Genomic DNA, 24,651 nt, shown 5'->3' with positions numbered 1-24,651 from the left:
ATATTACAACTTAACATTAACTCATTAATTAATTAATTAAGATCGAAAGTGTCATGTTGTGATGTCTACATTAAAATCGTAAACAATCGTACCCCCGTCAATACAACCACAAGTACGCGTTGTTAAAAATCGCTTTAGTACGTTCTGGTTCAGGGTATAGGTCTTAAAATTCACAGGATATTCTTTCTTGATTGCATGAACTGTCCATTATTGTATTTTTTTAAGCTGCTAGCCTAAGACATGACACGAAAAGAAATTCAAACTTCGTTGTATTACTAATATGTTGTTATACATGTAGCGACATTTTTTCTTTGATAATTTCATTGATTTAAACATAGTTTTACTTTCTGCCACCATCTTGCGATGTACTGTAGTTGTGGCAGCTGTGTTCAAATAAAGGAGAAAAATCAGAATTGCCTGAAATATCTGCAACATATACTGAATATGTGGGTGCTAAATGTTCTTATCAGGTATATATGAACTATACTTTATCTGCGCAAAGTATTTCTTTGAGCTATTTGGCGTTCCATAACTATTGAGAAATAACATATCACGTGGTAGTGACGTTGTTGATAAGGAAACTTTTACAACAACAAAAATTCGTGTAAGAAAACTATGGTGAGATACCTCCATCTTACATCTTATCGAATTCTTTGTTATTTGTATATTTATTTGTTTCATCACATTTTACAGTGTGAAGGGAAGTCTCCTATAAAGCCTGCAAGGCTTAACAAAGTAGGAGACTCCCAAAAAGAACTATATTTGAAGTTGGAACTTTACGAAATCACTTTGCTTTGCTTTTATCAAATGCCATTCATTACATTGCACGTGCGCAAAAAAAAAATGTTGGTGAGACATGCAAGCTTCGACTCCACCTATATCTTCAGAGTTAAATGGTTGATCTCTCCTATACTCATGAAAAATTTACATGAATAATTTAAAAGTTATTTACATTCTTGTAAATATTAAGACTGACAGGAAGTCCACGGAATGACTCACCGAATCCAAAAGTTTGGGAGAAATCCGGTTCTGTTATATCCTTTAGTAAGAGTATAACTGTAGGTACGTACAGGTCGTGACGTTTATTGTGTATACTTGAGAACCCTGTTAAAATAACGGGAAACCCCCTGACGTATGCGTGTGACGTATAAGGAATTAAGGGCATGTTTCAATTACCGGTTAACCAGAAGAAGGTGTTTAGCTTTTAAAACAACATCGAGTTACAACATTATGTTTTTAAGATAAAGTTTTGCATTTGCCCATACAAAGTACGATTCCCATTCCAATGGAATAGGTACATGTGACCCCGAAGGTTTAGGTATACAGAATATCCATGTAGCCCGCATGCAAGATCCACTTAGGTGGCATCTCTTTATCAATCCACCCGAGGAAGTGTCGAAAAGTGATATTGTTAGCAAATCTGGTTCCTGTGACTTGAATGTTGAAGAGTATGAATGGAAGTACAAGTGGTGCAAAAATTGGGTCAATTGACGCAATTTTAGACCCCTTTAGGCCTTCCAGTAACATCGTATAAAAGTGTTTACTATACTGCACGAGTACAGACGTTTGTTTACAAGTGACGTAAATTTCAGGCTCTGATAGCAACAAATCTAGATGGTCATGATACAAAAAATTGATGGTGCCATGAAAGGCCAACTTGTCAGCTATCCAGTGGTGGGTATAGGCCTTGGCTAGTGAGAACTTCTACACGGACTAACATACCATATTACTTTGACAATTTAGTGTGCAAGTCAACGGGGCAATTACATGGAGTATGCTACCCTCAGTGCTAACTCGTGGTATAGAGTTGGGTAAATATGGATTTAACCATTTAGCATACACCATTTGGTGTGTCTACACTGTTAAAACAACATAGGCCTACTGTAAACATTAAAAGGTGAAATGTTGACGTAATATTACTGTGCTACGCCATTTGTACCATATAACAGTCGCATACTACTAAAATAACAGGAAAATATGATATGATACATATGCATGCATCGTTAATTTACTACGTTCACTGCCCGTTCTGTAAAATAACAGACTCTAAAGTATACCATTATATCGTGGATTAACATTTCACTATTAGTCGTAGGATAATAGTTAAATGCACTTTCAATAATTTGCATAACATTATAGTTAAGAATTAACTGTATTTAATGATGGGTTTTAATGACTTGACATCTAATATATAACTATTATGTGAATACATAATTACACTTCACTATCGTTTTGTATCAATTATAACATACATCGGGACACTGTTCAAATTTGAATATCTATAGTGAAGGTGTTTCTCCTATTTTTTCGTGTGTCATATTCTCGTTAGGGGATTCGGTGGCTTAATTATGTACACAATGTGACTACTTAATACTGTAGGTTGTGCACAAAAGAACATAATGCATTTTGATATAAAAGCATGCGTTTCTTGCTTGAAAATTGTGGTTGTTTGTGCTAACATTAATGTTGCAGTATTCAGTAATATCTCAAACACGCACACACACACAAATATCTGGTATATATATTGTTGAAATAAATTTTAAGCAAATATGACTTATATAGAACTGTAAATCTTCTAATAATTAGGTGTTTCACACCTTGATCAGTCGCTTCTCGGCATCTCGGCTAAGATCATGTGAAGTTTTGTGTTCCCCTTGTAGGGGAATCGTGATACACACCTGACGATGATCACACAGTCACAGTCTCGATGCAAGGGGGTGGGGGCTGGGGTTGACGAGCGGATCAGTCGTTCGGTTGTTTGGTTTTTCGTTTCGTGGCCAGGTTCTTTCTTGGGTGACTTTTCTTTAAAAAAAAAACACTTTGATAAGTTACAATATCCGATTGCACTTAGGAGGATATGGGCTGCCGATTGATGAATTAATTGCACTTATACTGTATAAAGTTAAACAAAAACACCGGTAACCTATAAATAACAATAAGAAACGTTTTCAAAAGACGAATTGTTATTTAACGGAACTCTATCGACGTGAATTCACGATTTGAATGCCCCCCCCCCCCCATTAGAAAAAAACATATACAGTTTTTCACTCACTGTTGTTAAATTAAGTCTTAGCCCATTTTTTGAACAGTATATACTTACATGCAGGGTTATAGCCACGCCGGCCGGCGGCGGCCGGTAGTAACCGCCACTCACGCCTGCCGGCCGGCATTGGAAGTGAATAAACAGTCCACTGGCCGGCACAAAAAAATAGTAAAATGCTTGTGAAATACAACAAAAGTAACAAATTTATCTTTCCCTTGCCGTAAAACATGATAATAACGTCACCTTTTTCTGTTATTTACCAAAATACCCTCGACCCCCACCGGGGCGTTGCCCCTGGACCCCACCAGGGGCCGTTAAGCGGGCCCCTGGACCCCCGGCCGTGAGATGCGAGAGCTTCGCTCGCTACGCTCGCTACGCTTCGCAAATTTATTTAACCAGCACTCACAATCTCCTAGCTATAACCCTGCTTACATGTCTATATGTGTGTGATAGGTCAAACTGCGGACCGCCTTTGAAACCTTTAACACACTATCAAGTATATAAGAAACCGTTATTTTCCGGCATTCAAGTTTCGATAACGGGGTTAGAGTCTTCATAAAGCGTTCTACTTTTGAAAACGAAAATACGTTGTCTGAAAATGGCAATCGAGAAAATAGAAAGTAAAATTTACAATTTCAATGTAATTCTTTTAAATGTAAAATGTGTGTTGGTGCTCCCGTTGTAGCCCCACCTTTCCCCCACTGTCGTATTTTCTTACCAATTTAAACGGCACATACAATACATACAATACATACTATACATACAATACATACTATACATACAATACATACAATACAAACGATACATACAATACATACTATACATACGATACATACAATACATACAATACATACGATACATACTATACATACAATACATACGATACATACAATACATACTATACATACGATACATACAATACATACAATACATACGATACATACAATACATACTATACATACAATACATACGATACATACTATACATACGATACATACGATACATACAATACATACTATACATACAATACATACGATACATACAATACATACTATACATACAATACATACAATACATACGATACATACAATACATACAATACATACAATACATACGATACATACGATACATACGATACATACGATACATACAATACATACTATACATACAATACATACAATACATACAATACATACAATACATACTATACATACAATACATACGATACATACGATACATACAATACATACAATACATACAATACATACTATACATACAATACATACAATACATACGATACATACGATACATACAATACATACGATACATACGATACATACAATACATACAATATACATGTACCAACTGTACAAACACACCAAGTAAATAATGATCTATAAGTATCATTTTGAAATTAGTTTATCATCATTTTCAGCTGTGGTCGGTCAGACATTTTAGTATATTTGAAGCTTGAAATACTGGCAACGTTAATACGACCCCAGGAACCGTTCGTCATTTACCATATCATAAAATAACAAAAAACCCTATATAGCCTTGGGTCTAGAAATACAAATATTGGTCTAGTTATTGTTTCCATTGTTATCAGTCATAATTTGCATATAAACCTTCCTCAGTCTCGCGGAAGTGGTTATGTCGATTAACTTGTTTCGATAAGCTATCGAGCGATAATATAACTTTCTGGAGCAAAGTGAATCTCCCAGTATTTATATAAAAACGATAATACGCCAAACTCAAGATGCTGACGGAAGGAGTTCAATTTGTATCTGTGCGGGGGGAGGGGGGGGGGGGTGAGATAACAAACTTCGAAGGGCAGTGGTGCACTGCTCTATATTATCCCAAAATGGCCCTACGAAATGGACCCTCCGTGCGTTCTGTAACACAAATTCCACTATTTGAATGTTCTTTCAACAAATCATTTTGAGGTAATTATGTCTTTTCATTGTATCATCAAAAGGACTCTTTCTAATTTAAATATTATTAATATACATATATATATAGATAGGACAATTCTTAAATAACAAAAGAGCACTTTTCACTTCCCACAAAATTAGTAGATATTAACATAACAAATATAGAAAAGCTATGAATATGTATACTCTCGAGTCCTTGTGTTTATCAGACGTGATTTTTGAGGAAACCAAGTACTTTAAAAATAAATTTAAAAAAAACGCATTTCTTAGTTTTCAAATTGAGGTATGTTTTTGGGGTATTTCACAAAATTGGGGGACCTATCCCCACCCTTACCCTCTCTCCTCCCTTCCCGTCGTCTTCCGGGCTCCGCCTTCCGTGGTACTATAAAATTGTAGGCTAAGGAAACGCAATTAAAGATGTGTTTACTTTAGTTAATAACAATTATACCAAACCTATACACTCAAGGTAGGATTGTCGCTGATAAATTTTTAAAGATACCCTCAATAATTTGTCTTGAAATAATAATAATAAAAACGTGATTAATAGATTTATTTTGATTCTGAAAATTTCACTTTTATTTCATATAAGTATATATTAATCACAAGCAAAAAGCAAAGTGGAAAACTTCCAAAATTAAGACTTTCCATTTCTCTGAAATAAATCTTGACTACATGCAGCCAGGGTAATAAAACTATATACGTTGCCATGAGATTTTAATATCGAACGGTGTCGAAAAGAAATAATAAAAAACAACTCAAAGAGGTATACTTTAATGTGAATGTTTTAAACTTGGTTTATCTCTCTTTGGATGCTTTAAATGTCCGGGCTTGAGTCTCTACAGGCAGAGACGGGGAAAACAGCCCGATTTTGATTACTTACAATGTTTTTGAAATTCATTGACCTTCGTAAAACCATATAAGTGTACATGTGGTCTGCACGTGTTGGTATTTACACAGCCTACAGTGAAATTTCCGTTCCGATATTTTGTGCTAACTTATCGATTTAATAAGCGTTTCTCTGGGGTTCAAAACTCTTGAAAGTGACGGCGGCGGAAAACTCAAGCATGTATTGTAAATATGATAGGGCAGCACGAACCACGGACAAGTTTAATACTTCCTGCATAAACAACATAAACGAACCTTGAGAAAAACGTTAACCAACAAAGAATTTTTAAGAAACTAATGTGGAGATGGGGATGGAGAGAGGTGGAGAGAGAGATACGTATAGGGCATAATTGGATTGCTGAATGAGTATATAATTCTCACATCTAGCAAACAAACAACCACAATGAAACAAGAATCAAAATTCAATCAAAAACAAGAAACGAACGAAAATATTAAAATTTGCCCGAAGAACAGAGAAGTATATCGTGGATCGTAAATGTGTTCAAACAAGTTACAGAGTATCGAAAATTCCTTCCTCCATTCACTATTCGGGTTTATTTATTTTTGATGGGAAGGTTCACTATTCCCTGCCCCCCCCCCTCCCCCTCCCTCTAAAAGAAGGACGCGAAAGAAACAGTAAAATCGAACAAAGATCGCGACGCTGACTTGGCATTCCCTTCATAGTAATCTAGCTGATGAGTTTGGCAATTACGGCATCATCACTTTTTGGTCACCACGACTTACGGACAGATAAAGTAAAATATCAACGCTTATTTATGACGACATAAACTCGCGCAATAGCTGTAATTTAGTGGGGCTTGCTTTTAGATTCCATGCAGTGATCAAACTAAATTAACTGAACAACATGAACGCGCTCTTTTCTATATACCATTTTGGTTTTGACAAACCTTCTTTTATCTCGTGGGAAAGCACCGCTGTGTGTATAGTCTTAATGCGATAAGTACGTACAGTGTATGCTGTAAAACTAGACTACATCTCTCTGCAGCAGAGCGTAATGTTGTTGATGGAATAGCTGAGCAGTAATACTCATCTCCATAAATGGTATTTATTTCCTTCATATGTGTGTATGTACGTGTGTGTGTGTTTTGATATCGATCTTAGATGAATCCAACCTATAGTGGGAAAGATCCTAATAGTAAAAAAAAAACAAGTATTTTTTACATTCACCCTGCACATGTTTTATGGCAGTAAATAAGCGATTATGATAAAACTATTTTTTATATCGCTTGAATAAAGTAAACCAACTTTCGTTACCTTTTCAATACAATTAATAATTAACGACATCACATCAGAAAACACAGGAAGCCAAAGGTGATTTTATGTGTCTGCTAGTATATATGATTCATGCAGCTCCATACTTGAACATTAACCTAATAATTAATGTATTAGTCATGTATACTTTCACTTGTCGAAAGCAGTGTAATTAAAGCCCCGGGAGTGAGGTATATACTGTTAAAAATTCATGAGCCACTGAAGCTAGACATAATTGCCTCTGAGAGCGTCTATATAAGCGAACTCACATGAGAACAATTCCCAAGCTTGCATCAGCATGTAGTTGAAGCTCTGTTGTGAATTATAACTGTGTCACTTAAAGGGGAAGTGTATGTTATATGCTTATATATATATATTAATATATATATATATATATTAATATATATATATATATATATATATATATAAATATATATATATATATATATATATATATATATATATATATATATATATATATATATATATATATATATATATATATTCTGTGTAAATTGTCATATTCAAAACACCAAGGGTGCACTCTGCACAATCATAACATTTAGGTAATACGCCCTAATTGACAGTTATACAAAGCCAGTTTATGCGCATTCACACACCAGTAGAATCACTGTGGTCGATTGGTACGGACATCGGTCTGTAACACAAGGTCCGGGGTTCGATTCCTACCTTCGCCTGATGAGTCCCAAAACGACGAAACCGGTCGTAATGTTTAGTTTTTCTGGTATAGATTGTTTACTCGTTGGTTACGTCACACCGCAATTGATTAACAATGCCGAGTCTAGGCGCGCCACTGCCGCAATTATCCATGCATTCGTCCAATCTTTATAACAACTCTGCGAGAGGCCGCGTAAAATTACGAGGCTTGTTAATTTGGTTATTGACGTCATGTTATAAGGACGTCACAGCCTATATTACATCAGCAGCGTGAATCAAATGCCGGACAGGATCTAGCAGCATGTGTGGTGTGTTTTTAAACATGGAGTTGCATTATAATAGTCCTAATTTGAAAAAAGTGAAACCTTAATGTGCATTGAGTATTAAACTTACTATACTTAGCTGCCGATTCCAATGATCTTATAAGGTGAGCTAGTTAATGTCAGCTTGAGGCCCGGAAACTGATATTTTCGTCTCCGTGAAGACTTACATGGAATGAAAAATTAACTCCTCGTATGTACATCAAACGCTCGGAGTTGGATTATGACCATTCAAGTGTATATATTTTGTTTACGAAATATAAAACAAACTAAAGATAAACGGTTTTGCTTTTTGTTATGTCTGACTACATATATTGTACACATTGTATAATATTTTAGGGTACCGTACGGTGTATGATACAAAGCTTATTGGAAATGTTACATAATTCTTAAATGATACTTTGCATATACTTATGCAATTTTACATACTGGTTTACATTGTTTAATTATACATATGATAGCCTATATAACATTAATTGACTGCAAGATATATGCAACAAAGAGTTTGTGATACTTTAAAGTAAAATAAACAAAAATAAATATAAGCTAACAAAAACTTCGTGCAAAACCGGACACACATGCACCACACACACACACATTTGTATTACATTCAGACAGAGGACCCCATTGTATTTTCCATTGTTCAAATCCATGTACCCTAACCTTAACAATACCCCATACAATAGAATTTTTTCCGAGGACGTGGTGATTCTTTAGAAATCACAACCGAGGACCTGAAATTCTTTTGTTCAAGTCCTCGGTCAGAATACAAAACAAACGCACACATACACACAAATGAAAAGTAGGGCTGTGATAAAATATTTGTTGCTATTCCTGAATATAGCATGGACACTATGTTTGAACCAAAAGTAAAAAGCAAATCGTCCCATTCGGTTTTACTTATTGCATACCGTTTACTTATTGCATACCGTATCTCCTTTTTTAAAAGATTGCTCTTCTTGTTAAATTTTTTAGAATTGAATTCATTATCACCGCATAATGATCATATTCAAGTTGGTTTTTACTATCAAGTTGTACTCGTTCCGTTTGCCTGTGGCGATGAACCGCTTTGTGTTTCATCCATATATAATCGAATGCAAAGATAGCCTGCAGTGGTATATTAATATACGATGAACAAAGTACTCTCAAGGAGTAACCTAATCCAGGAACGTGAGTAAATGAATGCAAAACTCTCCATTGTCATCAATCAAACTTGAATTCAACCATTTTTTTGTAAACAGTGATTGATTTACATACCCCTCAGTAAAATTAAATTTTATTTTCACCACAACGCGTGGATCATTTTCTCCACCCCACCTCACCCACCCCCTCTCCACCCCACCCCTCCCCCATTAGACTTGAAACTTTGTTTTCTTCTGTTTGCTTTTCACCAGTCCAACAAATTTATTCCATTTTTCGAGAGAAAACTCTTCTCCTCGTTTTTTTGTTAATTGTCATCTGGCTTAGTCATCCTCGTTGTACTAAACAGGGATGCAGCTCCCTTCATTGTATCTCCGTATAATCGATATCCTCGCTCAAGAAACCATCCGTTCTTCTACACATATTTGCGTTCTTGGCATGCATACACTAAATGTTTTTTTCCTCCAATAAACGGTATACCTTGCATATAGTAGTGCATAGGACCATCCGAAAACTGAGGTACAGAGAAAGGTGTAATCATTTTACAATGGAATCATAAGCAGATGCTTTGTTAAATTGTGGTTTAAAAACGCGAAAAACAAGTATGCCGTAAATTACTTTTAATAATGTCTGCAAGTTCTGCATGTTGGTTCTTGTTTTCTCCCTTTTTTTAAAGAAATGTTTGTTTTTAAGACGCTAATAATACTGATAATCTGTCATACATACATTATTCAGGTAACATAGAGATATACAGAAGCAAAAAACATTTTTCGTCGATCGTCGCCCGGCCTTGTCCTGTTCCGACGAAATGCGTTTTACTTGTGACGTCACTACCGACGAAGTGATAAGATACTCTGTAACAGAGGCGACGGCTGTGGAATTTCCCGCCAATTACAGGTCGTGATCTTATGAAAAACGAGTTGAAACTGGGGATGATTGAAACTGTAAATAACAAAGTTGACACAGCTGTTTAGAAGCAAGAACGCAGTCGTCCACGGAAGTGCGAAACTCCATATTTTCGGATCCACGATATCTGTGAACATAGTCACGATGGCGTAGGGCATTATGCAAATGTAATATCCACAAACCACGAAGAACATGTTCTTTGTGACTTGAACTTGCCTGGACGAAATACTCTGTACAAAACCACTCTTAGGTGTCTTCCTCGTTACGGTTGGAGTAGTCGCCGATGACGGGACCAGCGTAACCTTTGACCTCGACTGTCCGTTCTTTTTATATTCCGCACTGCTCTGAGAATGGGAGGAGGAGGATGGCTCGCCTTTAACCGTATGAGATTTCAGACCGACGGAATGAGCGCGGATGTGACGGAATATTTTAAAGTAGCAGACGACGATGACGATCGAAGATGGTATTTGAAAAAAGACACCCAGATAGGCGAATGCATCCGTCATACAAACGTGGAAGTATTCTGTGTAGCCTATACCGTCCAGCAAAACAAATACGGGTACAATGTACAGAAGGAAAGGAAAAGCCCAGGCGAAGATTATCATGAAGGTGACATTCAACTTGCAGAAAATGTTGTCGTAAGAGGTTCTCGAGCGGGTTATGAGCATGAAACGATTCCAGGCGATATAGGCTAAGTTTATGGTACTGCTTCCAACCCCTACCCAAATCAGGCATGCTCCCAGGGTGCAAACAGCATGTGGAAAAGGTAACTCCTCGTGTACGAACGAAATGGCGGAGAAAGGCATTCCGAGGCAGGTCATAAAATCTGAAACAGCAAGAGTGAAGACGAAGATGTTGGTTTTAGTCTGTAACTTCCGAGAGAGTACCACGGAGAGCATGACAAGCCCATTACCAAACAGACCGACGAAGCATGTTACGGAGAGGGCGACTGATAAGATGTACCTAATATTGATTGGATATGGAGGAAGCGTCGGTGGATACGTTGTATTTATCTCCATGGTTACTGCCAGATATGTTCTCCTCACAAAAAAAGTCCTTCTTTTTTCTTCCAAAACGAGAGGTATTTGAAGCAGTATATTTTAGCAATATGTATATCCAGGAATAAATATTCATTCAACTCCGTCGATATTCTTGGGGATGTTTTTTACCCTAACTGAGACCAGTCCGTCTGACTATATGAATGAGAATGTTCTGGGATGCTGTAAGTATTTATTTCAACAAGATTGGCGAGCGAAGCACTCTATACAATAGCCTAGAAACACCTACTACAATCAGTTTAGCCAAGATGAAAGTGAAATGAACTACTTTCAATAACTACCTCAGCAAATATCTTGTTGGTTTTGGTTTCATTGTTAGCGGATATACATGCTATTTATGTTTTTGGTAAAAGCTCCCTACTCGGCTTCGTACATAACTACCAAGCATTCGGTATAGGAAGTTATCAAAGCTTGTTCGAATAAAATGGAACAGGCGGACTAAACGTAGAGTTAGCTACAGTTAAACAAAGTATAGGACCACGCAGTTCCGCAATGTCGGGCTAAAGTGGAAAACAACTTGCTTTGTCATCCACTCTCATAACGAACCAACTATCGTATGCAGTGTATGGGAAAGAACACGAGCTGGTACAAAATATGACGTCATTCCAAATTTGACGTATCGCGGCATGAAAGTCCCCTTTGTCGTCATATCGGGAAGGGGTAATTATTTTAGGGTTATCATTTTAATTTGGAAGGAACATTTTAAAGTTTTTGGCAAATGGATAAATGAACAAACGAAAAACTGACTGTGGAAAATAAGTGAAACGGCGCAAAATCACTGGTTAATTGGTTGACGATAATGTGGCTTTTTGAGGCTGCTCCAGAGCCGTATATTTGCTCTTTTGTGACAGCGCCTCCGACAAATGAAACCTCCACCCCACCCCACCGCCACATAATCACGCTGGCGTGCTGTTCTTTCCCTGCACTGAACATTCGGATCTGACGAAAACATATCAAATTGAATTTTGCGACCAAAGTCTATAGCCTCTTATCTCAAACTTTTGTCGGGGTCCTGAAATGTGACGTCAAACTTACCTTGCAACGCCGAGCATTATAATGCCCGATGACTGCAACTTTAATTTAAGCAGAGAAATAAGAAGTATGGTTTTCCACTCCCTATTTGTCAATTTTGAGTCATTTCTTATTTCTCTGCGTTTTTCTAACTGAATATTTTCTTTTGGAGTATACGTGGATTTTCTTGATATAAATATATATATATATATATATATATATATATATATATATATATATATGTTGTTTTTGTAACATGAGCATTACAGGGAAGTAGCTCCTGTGCAAATACGCCATATTGCAAGGAATACTAATGATCTTGTTTTGTTTCAGCAGGTCAATTATTACGGTGCAGTTATTATCTTGTTATTCGAAGTTAGTCTCACTTCTATTCTTATGTCATTTGTTTCTATAATTATTATTATTATTAGTTTAGTTTAGTCTAATGGTTTTCTTTAAACAACAAGAAAGAAAGAGAGAACGGAACCGAGCGGAATTTGAAAAGTTAATATTTGGGTCAGGTTAATGAGATACACGTTATATAATTATGTCAATCTTAAAAAACAAATTGGTAATTAATAACTATTAATAGAATTAAATTAGAGTTAATAAGTTCGATAAAACGGAATATTTTTTGGGGACGAGTTCAACCATTTGTACACTGTCTGAACATGAAATGAATCTCGCAGAACTGCTTCGTTATTAATATACATATAACCAGACGAACTTCTCCGCAAGATTTCGTCTCCGCCCCTCCCCTCCGATCAGAATAAAGTATCTGAAAGCATATCATAACAATAACTAAGGATTCCCGGATCACTATAGCTCACACCATCCCCCTCCCCCCCCCCCCCTGACACTTATAATCTGGTTTGTTATGTAAAAATATGTGTATAAAGTTATATACAAATATTAATCAAATTAAAAGTATGCATATTTGCACACATGCAGGTATCTGGCACGTTTATTCGACCAAACTATTAGACACATGATAGATTGATATGTAAAAAGGGTAAATTTAAGTTTAGGGAGGACAACATGCCAAACTTTCTCTTTTTTTTATTTCTCTCTTTCTCCCTCTTGTCCGACAGGTGTGTGCTACGCCGAATTTGGAGTGCGCGTGCCCAAGACTACAGGCTCCGCCTACATGTATAGTTACGTCACCGTGGGAGAGTTTGCCGCTTTCGTCATTGGCTGGAATTTAATTTTGGAGTATCTGATTGGAACAGCGGCTGGAGCTAGTGCTTTAAGTAGTTGTCTGGATGCACTTGTCAGAAACAAGATAAGCACTTTTATGATGGACAATGTCGGTGGTTTTGGCATTCACAGTGAGTATCATTATGATCGGCACAGCTGGGTTGAGTTTCTTAACAAACCAACGAAAAATATTTTACTTCCAAACAGATAGTTTAAGCACAAACTTATAGGCAGACGTTTAGTCTTGATATGTCAAATAGTCCACACAAAAATAATAATAATAGTAATAAAATGAAATAAATTTGAACTAAATTTAATAAAAGAGGAGTTGAATGTGAGTGCATGTTAATGATGTTTCTGAATGCTATTCGGGTTACGAAACATTCAGCTTTAAAAATATATGAAACCTCTGGGATGCTCCTTTAAGGCTACAATGATGATGATGACGTCAGCTCCTATAAGTACAGGCCTTTGTGTTTATGTTAATCCATTGTTTTATCAATTCTAATTAACACCTGAACTCAAGTATGTTCGTTTAACTTCATATAAACAACCTTTCATGACCTTTAGTTGACATTCAACACAAATTTGTTCTTGCTAAATTTGTAATCCATTCTCAACATGTGTTTTTTGTTAAGCCATTTAATATTATTCGATGAGGATCTAAGTTAGTGATCTGTGTGTTAGACTAAGTAGTCCAGCCGCTTAAATTGACGTGCTTCACATGTTGAGTAAATGTTCATATCTCAAGAACAGCGCATGTGCGTCATTTCATAATTGATTTTCTGCATAACGTTATCCTTCACATCTTGTGCAGTGGTGTATTGTATATACAATACAATTCTTGCCATACAAGATGGTCTATAAATATATCTATAATCGGGTACTTATGCCAAACAGTCAATAAATAGGGCTAGGCTATGCAATTTGGCATTGATAACTTTGGTAGGCTAATAAATAGATCTAATGTAATTGTTGAAATATATTTGAAATATATCCAGGTTTAATCATCCGTTTTGACATTCATGAAACCAACTAAAATCAAATCCCATGTTGTTTCCTTGCTACACGAACATATATACTTTACAATAAGCAGACTTTACAAAACGATGTTTTTTCCAAGTCACTTGAATGAGATATGAATACACCCAACTGAACAATTATCATACATTTAAGGGGAAACTTTATATTTTTATTAAACAAATGAAACAGATATATTTTCCTTCGCTGTCCCAGGGATCGGTGAATAAATAAATAAGTCTTATATTGTTTTTTCCCCAGCTAAAACGTATCCGGATTTGGTGGCGCTAGTCATCGCAGTTGCTCTAACCCTGATTGTTGCTGCAGGCGTCAAGAAGTCCGTCACCTTCAACAATATTCTCAACTCCATCAACTTAGCAGTTTGGGTCTTTATGGTCGCTGGGGGGCTGTTCTTCTTCAACATCAATAACTGGACCGAAACGGGTTTCTTACCCTTTGGTATTTCAGGAGTAAGTAAACAAATAGATTTTTACAGGATGTTTTGAAATTTTAAACTAATTAGTACTGACGTGTTAACGTGATCTATAATGTCTTTAGTAGCTACAGAGGGTAAACTGCTGTGAGTTTCAGAATTACAAACCGTTGTCTCCTCCACCTCCACCTCCCCCTCCCCCCTCTCTCTCTCCCTCCTCCTCCACTCCCCTCTCTCTTTCCTCCTCCCCATCTCCTCTCTCTCCTCCCCAACGAAAAGAGGGTAAACAACAGTCCGTCATTCTTCATTGCATCAGAATCGGAATGTGAAGGATGTTAGATCAAATGAATAACCCACAGCAATATTCTTTGATGATTTGTATCGTTTGATGTCAAAGGTCATATAAGGTACGGGGAAATACTGTAACAAAAGCCTTCACATAGCTTTCGATCATGAGCATTATAAGGTACTACAAGAAAGAGTTCATTAAATTATTGACCTTGTCGATGTTGTATGATTCATGTAAAGTTTACAATAACAATAACAACAGTAACAAGCCCCTCGATACCGGACAATTCTATTAAACTGATATATTCCCTTGCGAAATACAGTGTTGCCACTACGTGGCCTCACCTATATTACCTTTACTAAAGGTCTGACTGTTAATAACTTCCGGTGATTGTTATTTCCAAGTTTATAATAGTAACAACGTAACTTCCTTTATTGTGTACAGTCCTTTTATGGTGTGAGCTATTGACCCGATCTTCGGTTCAATAAGGCCTAGGTTGTATATAAAAAAAAAATGGAATATCCCGATAACTGTTTATGTGAGATGACGTAATGTCTGGAACCTTTCACCTTGTAATGTAACTTTGTTCAATGTGATGCTTCGCCACGTCGAATAGCCCAACCTAATTAAGACTCTTGTATTTATGAATGTTCCTGCTGTTTTTTATTGGAGTTTTTTATATACTTTTTCTACGATATGTATCAATAGTAAAATCATATAACAGTACAATTCGTTGTTTTACTTTCACAAGTTTTCATACAATGGAATATATAATATATATTATATATATATATATATTATATATATATATATATATATATATATATATATATATATATATATATACACATATACATATACATATATATATATATATATTATATATAATATTATATATATATATATATATATATATAATATATATATATATATTGAGGAAAAGTTAAGTCGTAAAATTTGGGCATATTGCCGACTTGCTTTTGCATCCTATTGAAATTATTAAATGCTCAATGATGTAAATTTATTTTCTGATAAACCTATTAGATTGTCGTTGTTGAATGCAGTCTATCCTATTTTTCTACATGATGTTCTCAAGCAAGGAAGTCTGCCTTAACCAATGTTTACAAATGTAAACACAATGTCGTAGACTTACACACAATGACCTTAACATTAGGCTTGGAAACGAACGACCACACTGATAAGTAGGCTAACACAAATGTGTCTTTGATATTACATATATAGAAAATGCATTGGGAGTTTGTTGCAGTAACATAACCGATGGCGTTTGTTAACTACACCAGTTATAGGAATAGGACTATATATTGGCCTACCATTGATTGACTGGCGAGAGTTAACTCTTCGGAGCAATTTTTTAAGAAGCATTTGAGATGTTTTCAGTGAAATTGAGGGGGGTGGGGGGGGGGGGGGTGGTGGCATGTTGCTGTGTTGTTTCGGTTAAGCAACTCAAGGAACCATAAAGTGTATATAGGGCGTGGACATGATTAAAAAAACCACTTCAGTCGGCCTTTCGGGGATTTATACATATATTTGATATATTGTCAGTGTTTGGCGGTGAAGGAACTATATAAAGACGCTTGAGGACTGCGTGCCTCCTCACCGCCCATCACCCCCCCCCCCCCCTCCGCCACATTCCCTTTCCCCTGGGCTACACTATTGATTCAGTGGCCTATTAGTATCAATTATTTTCGGTATGAATATTATATATGACCGCAGGCTTTCAAAAAGTACATATTGCTATGGGTCGAAGTAAACTTTGCAGCTATAGTATTTGTGCATACAGGTATTAAATTACTGATTCATTTTAATGTGTTTTGTACTTCATAAAACTTAAATGAATAACTATCTCGTCGCTATATCTTACATCTAAATGAAAGTAAAATTTCCTTTTGATTTTCGCTTTTGTGTTCAACAACAACAAATGACCCAAAAAGTTATTTATTCACCAATCGCAAAGACGACATAACTTAAGGTGAAATTGAAGTGCTACTGCGTTAAGTACTTGAAACATCTAATATACTTGACCCAATTAATGCACTAAGGGTTAATGATTTAATCGGCCTTTTGAGTGGATTTAGCGGTTTGCTTCCTCATATCAAAGTCACATTGTCCACTGCTCTAATTAGAACTTTTACCCAGTGGCGTAGGAAGGTACTTTTGAGTGGGGGGGGGGGGGCTGAAGACTGATGGCCGGCCTGGGGGAGGGGTCTAAGGGGAGGGCTGTGGATTTTTTTTTTGCATTTCCAGGTGGCCTCAGATGCAATTTGGTGCAATTTGGTGCAATATAGCACACTTCAACACCCACTCCATTTTGTAAATAATTTTGCATTTTCACCTGGCCTTAAATACAATTTGGTGCTCCAAATGAGATTTTTTTTCTCATTTGGAAATGAAAAAGGGGTTTTCTGACTTGCGAAGCGGGGGGGGGGCGGAATGATACCTCCGCCCCCCATATTTTTCACAGCCCCCCGGTTCCTACGCCCTTGCTTTTACCCCTCCACTCCCCTCCCCTCCACTCCCTTCATCTCCCATCCCTCTCCGCTGTCTCTGAAACGATGGGATGTAAAGCTCCCAAAGTACTAAAATTACTACATGGACATAGCTTGCCACTGCTTCAGTGCAACTCTTAGTGTTGTTTTCCTGACGTCACTGTCAAGTTTAGCACAGCCAGCTATTATACAAACAAACTACAATGTATATGTAAAATATATTAAAGTTGTGGGTGAAGTTTGCAGTCAACTTGTCGAAGTTAGTAGATGGTCATGCACGATTGGATTTATTCATGTTTTCATGAATCATCATTTTGCTCGCAAGCTCACATCCAGTTAAGCCCGTTGCTATCCTGGTTGCCCCTCGATACTGTTACTTCTGCATTCCCTTATCACCTTTCATCGACAAAAGAAATATTTTCATTTCTAAATTTAAACGAGAAAAGTTGTTTCCATTTACAGTCAACATATTTCTGTACATTTTTACTTGCAAAGGTTATGACCGGTGCCGCAACGTGTTTCTATGCGTTCATTGGGTTCGACATTATTGCAACGACTGGAGAGGAGGCTAAGGACCCCAGCAGGTCAATTCCGATAGCTATAATGGCCTCGTTAGTTGTTTGCCTTATTGGTAAGTAAATCACGCCCTTTGATAAAGGTTTCGACACATTTAGAGAATAAATATCAGTTAACGTCATTAATGAATGGATAATTAATTAATCAATGGGATGGTATCCACTTAAACCACTAAGATGATACGTACTTCATTCTACACCCCCATCGTCCACCCCCCCCCCCAATCCCACCTTACCCCGAGAACTCGAGAAACCAGTTTGGGTCCGCCAAAAAAATATGTCACAGGATTCCATTTTACACGCATCATGTTGCTCTTTCAGTATACACGGTCGTGTGTCGTAAAAAAAAATGAAACTACGCTATTTATGGCCCATATTTTCCCTGGCCCATCTGTATTTTCACGTGGCCCCCCTGATTGATTCCCGTCCCCGGGGGTGTATTCTAGATGGGGAAACAAATTTTGTTGATCTTTCTTGTTTATCATAATTTCTTTGACAGGTTACGTCTCCATCAGTTTTGTACTTACTTTAGCTGTTCCATTTTACCACATTTCCACGGAGTCGCCTCTCATGGATATGTTTGTACAGAATAATGCTGAAGTAGGCAAGTACGTGGTCTTTGTCGGTTCCCTGGCGGGACTTACCGTTAGTCTACTCGGTTCCATCTTTCCCATGCCTCGAGTCATCTATGCGATGGCGGTGGATGGCTTGTTATTCAGGTAAATGTTTATACTTGCTTTATTGAGTTCACTATAGAGCCACACTTGGTGGTTTGGTTGCCAGTTGCCGAGAAGAATAGCTGAGATTATTTTTGAAAATAAAATTACGATTGATCAAACTTGTGCAACGGTTTATTTTACAACATCAACATTAACTAGCTGGTGATTTATGATTTTTTTTTCAAATTTTAATTACTGATTTTTTTATTTCGATTCTAAATTTAATACCAAATATATGTGTCTTTTGGTATTATTATTTTAAATTTTCTGAATTCTTCTTCCCGTTTTTGTTAGATCCCTTTCTAAAATCAACCACGTCACTCATACACCGGCCATAGCAACCATTATTTCCGGTTTCTTAGCGGCCATATTGGCCCTTATGGTGAGCCTTAAAGACTTGATTGAAATGATGTCGATTGGAACACTCTTAGCATACACTATAGTCTCAATGTGCGTATTAATTCTGCGATATCAGCCGCATGTCGATGTAGTTTCTGCTCTCGAGTCCAACTTGGCATACGGGCGGCTTGCAGAAGATGGCGATGGAACGGCGCCGCCCAGTTCCGAAGCCGCAGCCACTCTCGAAGAAGCTGGTGTAGACAAGCTATTGCCGAAGTTACAGGGCGAAGATGGCTTCCATTCACCGAAACCATTCTATGGTGCGGTCGACGAAGAACCATCCAATGGCTTCAGAAACTATTCGCAATCACAATTCATTCGGTCACGTGTCCGTGAATGGACATTCGCAAACATGGAAAGACTGCGTGTGAGACTACAGCTACCAGTAGCGTCAGAGCTGCCGACACCAGACACTGGAAGAAGCATTACCTTGACAACGCTCTTATTATTCGTCTTGCTATTTATAACATGTGCCCTATTTGTGTTTGGCGGAGGTGCCGCCGGCAGATGGTGGGGTGTGATATTAGTCATAGTTTTAATATTGTGTATGCTGCTCTGTCTGTGGAATATCATGCGCCTGCCTCAGAATCCAGATCGCTTGAAATTCATGGCGCCTGGCCTGCCTTTTCTTCCGATTGTAGCGATGTTTATCAACATATTCTTGATGTTAAAGCTCTCCTATCTGACGTGGGTTCGTTTCGTCATTTGGATGTTTATAGGTAATTAAATAGAACAAGATATATTTATTGCTTACAAAGGCTATGCATGAGGTTAGATTCTGTAAATATTGTAATTGCCTAAACATATTATTACATCTTATAAGTTAAGCATCTGTAACCCCCCCCCCAATCCCCACCTCCATCGGCAGTCGGGGAGAAAACATTCAGTCGGGGGATTATCTCGTATTGTCGAGTAAGTACTAACACAGGTTCACTTTTGACATAATAAAAGGGCACAGTGTCATTACAAAAATAAAAAATGGCTTACGGTACTTTATCATTAATAAAATGAGCATTTTAATTTATGAAAAGTGGCCCTTTGGTAGTTCTCCACAAACGTTAAGGCAAGTGTTCTTTCTTTGATATCACTCCCCCCGTCCACCCCCGCCCCCGCACGTTCCCCAACTCCGCCGCCTCTGGAAACCATGATATGATTTCAATGATATAGGTGATGGCAATAAATTTATTTCATAAATGTGTTATAGGTCATACCGCCTTCCCCTTCCCATCTACCCCCCCCCCCCATGCTGCCATCCCACCCCTCCCTCTCTCTTTTCTAGACGAACGGAATATTTAATTTTCTCTGTTTGCCCTCATAGGTCTATTGATATACTTCGGCTATGGCATATGGCATAGCAGTATCGAAGGACGAAACAGCGAAATACTTAGACAAAGAGTGAAGAATAAACAAGTAGTTTTAATGGAATCGACGGGAGTGCCGGTAAGTTTCCGTATAGCTACTCAGTAGGCCCGCCGTAATGTCAGTCTTTGTTGGACAAAATTGCCATCCTTTTTCTGTGTTCAATACCCTGAAGAGTTCACGACTTTTAAGTTATCCGGTCGAGGTTTTCATCCATATTATATATTTTGGTTGATGCCAAATTCTCCAAAATAATTTTACAAGTACGTTTGACACGTATTACATCTTCCCATAAATACTTTTGTTTTCAAATTCTTGGAACACTCCTTTGAGGAAAATTTGACCTTGAGGTCAGTTTGTGTGTGTGTGTATGCATGTGACGCCCAAGCTTATGCATACTCCAAATTTAAAGGGTGTGAAGACTCGCGCAAAAAGAAACGTCTAATGCCGGTAATCTGACCTAGTTTCGAATGAGGTGTAACAGAAGTGTTAGACACCATCATCGATCCCAGAAAATACACGCACAGCTTGCTACCGTCGGTAATTAGACACTAGTGTACAGTCAGTACATACAGCTGCGGTCAATACCCACAGCACAGTGTACAAACGATACAGCGATGGACATCTCAGGTCCAGCTAAAGATAACAAGGTATCACGTTTCATTACTACATGTCTGCATTTTGTAGCGAGAAGAGAAAAACTTCACTTGCAAGCAACGGAAAGTTAACTTTTTAAAGATGGCGACACGCTGTTTGGGGCGAGTCTTCAATGCCGTTAAGCTTGAATGAAAGTCAGCAGATTCAACTGCACGAATCCTATTGGTTCTTCTTGTGAAGGTCAACGGTCATTAATTTTTCGGTCAGCAAAAGTCAAATGCTGAAAACCTTGTAATGCAGAAACTCTATCATAATAGTTTTTGTCTCTTTTCTTATTTTTTCTTATCTTAATTCAGGTAACGACTGAACAGAATATCATCACGGCCCATACGAGAAAAACCGACAAAGCCCCAGAAGATACTAAACCTCTTGCAGAAGATTTTCAACCGGAGTAGGACGCCCTCTATTTGTCAGTTCAGCTGCGGGGGAATTTTCCCGCCCCTTTTTTTTTTCTTTTTCTTTTCTGTTATGTTTTTATCCATTGATAGTCTTAGAATAAGAATGATGTAATTCTATTTTCAAATGTACATCTAATAAACTTACATTAGATGTATTTAAAGGGACTTTCCCACTCAGTAAACCCCCTGTTTTTCTATCTTATAAGCCACACGAGAACCTTTCACTGTTAAAGAATGACTGTCAGCTACAAACTAATTTGAATGGGTTGTATTGCTCATCAAAACTTCAAAACATTAGTAAAAAATTCAATACTATAACGATCAGTAAATGTTATATTTGATCACTTCAGTTTTTTTCGGGTTCTTATTGAAGATACCTGTTAAAAACCACTGACGAAATGGTACTAGTTTACCTAGGTTAGTAGGATTATTATAAAGACCTCATCAGCAAAGAAAAACACTATTCATCTTAATCCCTTAATGTATGAGAAACATGACTTTTGATGACCTCAAATACCGTATTGAAAGCATGTTACATATTTTCCAAGGCTATATGGTGTTAGTAGTATCGTTGTGTGCTATGTTGTTAACAATAACTTTGAGAAATTCCTTAAATGGGTAATCATAGTTCATGATTCAATGTCTTGACAACAGTAATAATAAGACCTGAAATTAGGAGGCATTTACTGAATTTACCTTCAAAGGCACATCTCAGACATTTCACATACTTTGCACAAGTTGTGAACACTATAAAGTTACAAAATTTACTTTAAAAACTTAAAGAAAAAAATAAGTTCACCCCACAATTTTCTAAAACCGGACATATTATGTATAGTTCAACCGTTCAAACGAATAATATGATCCTATATGGCTGCGGGTACCTGTTGTGAGAGATTAACTGAATCAGTTCTAAATCTCACAATCAGTGATGCGAACAGCATATTATATTTAAATAACTGAATTTTATGGAATATGGCTGTTCTTTCATGGTTTTGTCTGAGAGAAAGCCATGGTCACTTCTTCAATTTTTCTCATGTGTTAGTAACCCCCAGTCCACGTCGTCACAAGAAAAGAACAAAAATCACAAAAAGAAACGTTTTACTGTAAAATGTATATTATGACAATCAAATTTGTCATCATTGCAGCCTTATCTTGAAATTTTGAAAATGAATATTAACGTAAAAGTTAACAATGCAGCCAGTTGGGACGATCACAAATGATAATACCACGTCGTACTGTCATGCTTCAAAACACTCGTACTGACAGTATAAACAGTTCCTAATCTTTTATCTGATAGAAATACGATATTTCATATTGCTCATGCTGTCGTTACGAATGTATTGCAGGGCGGAACATGAAAGTAAAACTTATAGAAACAATTTTCCACTTGAGTGGAATCATTTGAACGTGTCTGCTTAATTATACCATCTATTGTTTTAAGTAAGATCATTTCATACTATTAATTGTACTCTTGGTAATGGACCTTTACAGCATTTTCTATGAGTTGTTTTTGATTATTTTTAGATGTTATTGGATATTTAAATTCCATAGAAATGTAGGTGTAAACTTGAATTATGTGACAAACACTCCCTACCCCCCCCGGCCCCCCAAAAAACCCACACAAACACCCCATCCTCTATCATGACCCCATATAATGCATCTTGGTGACGTCACTATTTTCGGGGTGATGTACCAGCCGTCTTATTTCGAGTTTAGTTTGTTATCATCATAAATTTATTTAATTAAACATAATTTTAATCTGCGTGCATATATGGATGCACGTATACGTAGAGACTGGACGTAAGACACATCTATGCTCCCAGAATTTATCATTTCCAAAGATAAATATACGTTTTTGGCAGAAACTGAATCTAGACACCATAGAGATAATTTTCATTCATATGAACGTATCTTGAAAAATGGGACATCAATGAATTGTTTATGCAAATAACACCAGGATACTTAGATTATAGTCCTGTTTAACATGTCAACAATAAATTCACCGTCCTTTCAGCAATCTTATTTTCTATTCTTTTTTTTCAATATACTTTAGAATTCTGACCAATTACGTAAAAAGATGATTTTATGATAGATATAGTATTTATGTATATTTGTTGAGTAGTATATATATATGAAAAAAATAAATGTTTAGAAACGCAAATAAAAGAGAAAATCGTTCATATTTTGGGAGGTTGCCTCTCTCTCTGGTTTCTCTCTGGTTTATTCTTGATTTAGTTTTCGGGCCAGGTGTCCAGATATAACTTGAATGGATGCTCAGGGAGAAATGTTCTTTTAATGTTATCGTTGCTGATGTTGTTAGTGTATACATATACATTAACATCAGTGGCGGAGATAGGGGTACTGGTCAGGGGGTCGAGAATGGTCTCTAGGGGCGCTTTTGACACTATCTAAGCGGAGCGCCACCACAGGTTGGCGTGGAGCGTACAGAATTTCTTTTGAGTAAAGATACTCCCTAGATCGCCGGAAATTACCCTTTCCAGGCCTTGCTAATTTGCAGATAAACGAAGAATAAATAGGTGTCATCGCCAACAAAATGTGACAAATGTCAATAGGTAGATGAGAGCGCAATAAAAAAGTCAATAATCGCGAATAAGTAAAAAGTGGTAAAAAACTGAAAAGGGCGCCAGCAGTCCATTTGAGTCCGTCGGGGGGGGGGGGCATCCGCCCTCCTGTCTGTATGGACGCTCCACCACTGATTAACATGTTATATAGTTCTCACGAAAAATCCTTACCTACCGAATAATATTCCGTATGGTTTAAACGAGAGGATTCAGAAAGAGGAAGTTAACCGAACGTGTATGGTAGGCCATACGGGAAATAATTGCTGATTTAA

At 37.1% G+C, this 24,651-nt stretch overlaps 2 protein-coding genes across 4 annotated transcripts in view; one reads left to right on the top strand and one right to left on the bottom strand.

The window, feature by feature from the left end:
- The window catches only part of LOC139976156 (solute carrier family 7 member 14-like), a 44,724-nt gene extending 20,914 nt beyond the window's left edge, over positions 1–23,810 (top strand). For all 3 annotated transcript variants that reach the window (XM_071984629.1, XM_071984631.1, XM_071984628.1), the window contains exons 3-9: positions 13,336–13,572; positions 14,723–14,931; positions 18,186–18,321; positions 18,765–18,984; positions 19,279–20,102; positions 20,702–20,823; positions 21,696–23,810. In XM_071984629.1, the coding sequence (XP_071840730.1) occupies positions 13,336–13,572; positions 14,723–14,931; positions 18,186–18,321; positions 18,765–18,984; positions 19,279–20,102; positions 20,702–20,823; positions 21,696–21,794 (1,847 nt within the window). In that variant the 3' untranslated portion in view covers positions 21,795–23,810. The remainder of the gene's footprint in view (positions 1–13,335; positions 13,573–14,722; positions 14,932–18,185; positions 18,322–18,764; positions 18,985–19,278; positions 20,103–20,701; positions 20,824–21,695) is intronic.
- LOC139976157 (alpha-1A adrenergic receptor-like) lies at positions 8,413–11,675 on the bottom strand. The gene has a single exon (XM_071984632.1). It carries the CDS (start codon positions 11,192–11,194, stop codon positions 10,100–10,102), a length of 1,095 nt encoding a protein of 364 aa, XP_071840733.1. The 5' UTR covers positions 11,195–11,675; the 3' UTR covers positions 8,413–10,099.
- Positions 23,811–24,651: the final 841 nt, after the last annotated feature.

The sequence above is a fragment of the Apostichopus japonicus genome, chromosome 11 (assembly GCF_037975245.1).
Source record: "Apostichopus japonicus isolate 1M-3 chromosome 11, ASM3797524v1, whole genome shotgun sequence".
Classification (NCBI taxonomy): Eukaryota; Metazoa; Echinodermata; class Holothuroidea; order Aspidochirotida; family Stichopodidae; genus Apostichopus; species Apostichopus japonicus.
Note: the sequence above shows the minus strand (reverse complement) of the source record. Positions and strands in the feature narration are given on the sequence as shown.

Excerpts from the sequence above, each read along its gene's own strand:
- LOC139976157 (XM_071984632.1), bottom strand. The coding sequence starts at position 11,194 with ATGGAGATAAATACAACGTATCCACCGACGCTTCCTCCATATCCAATC.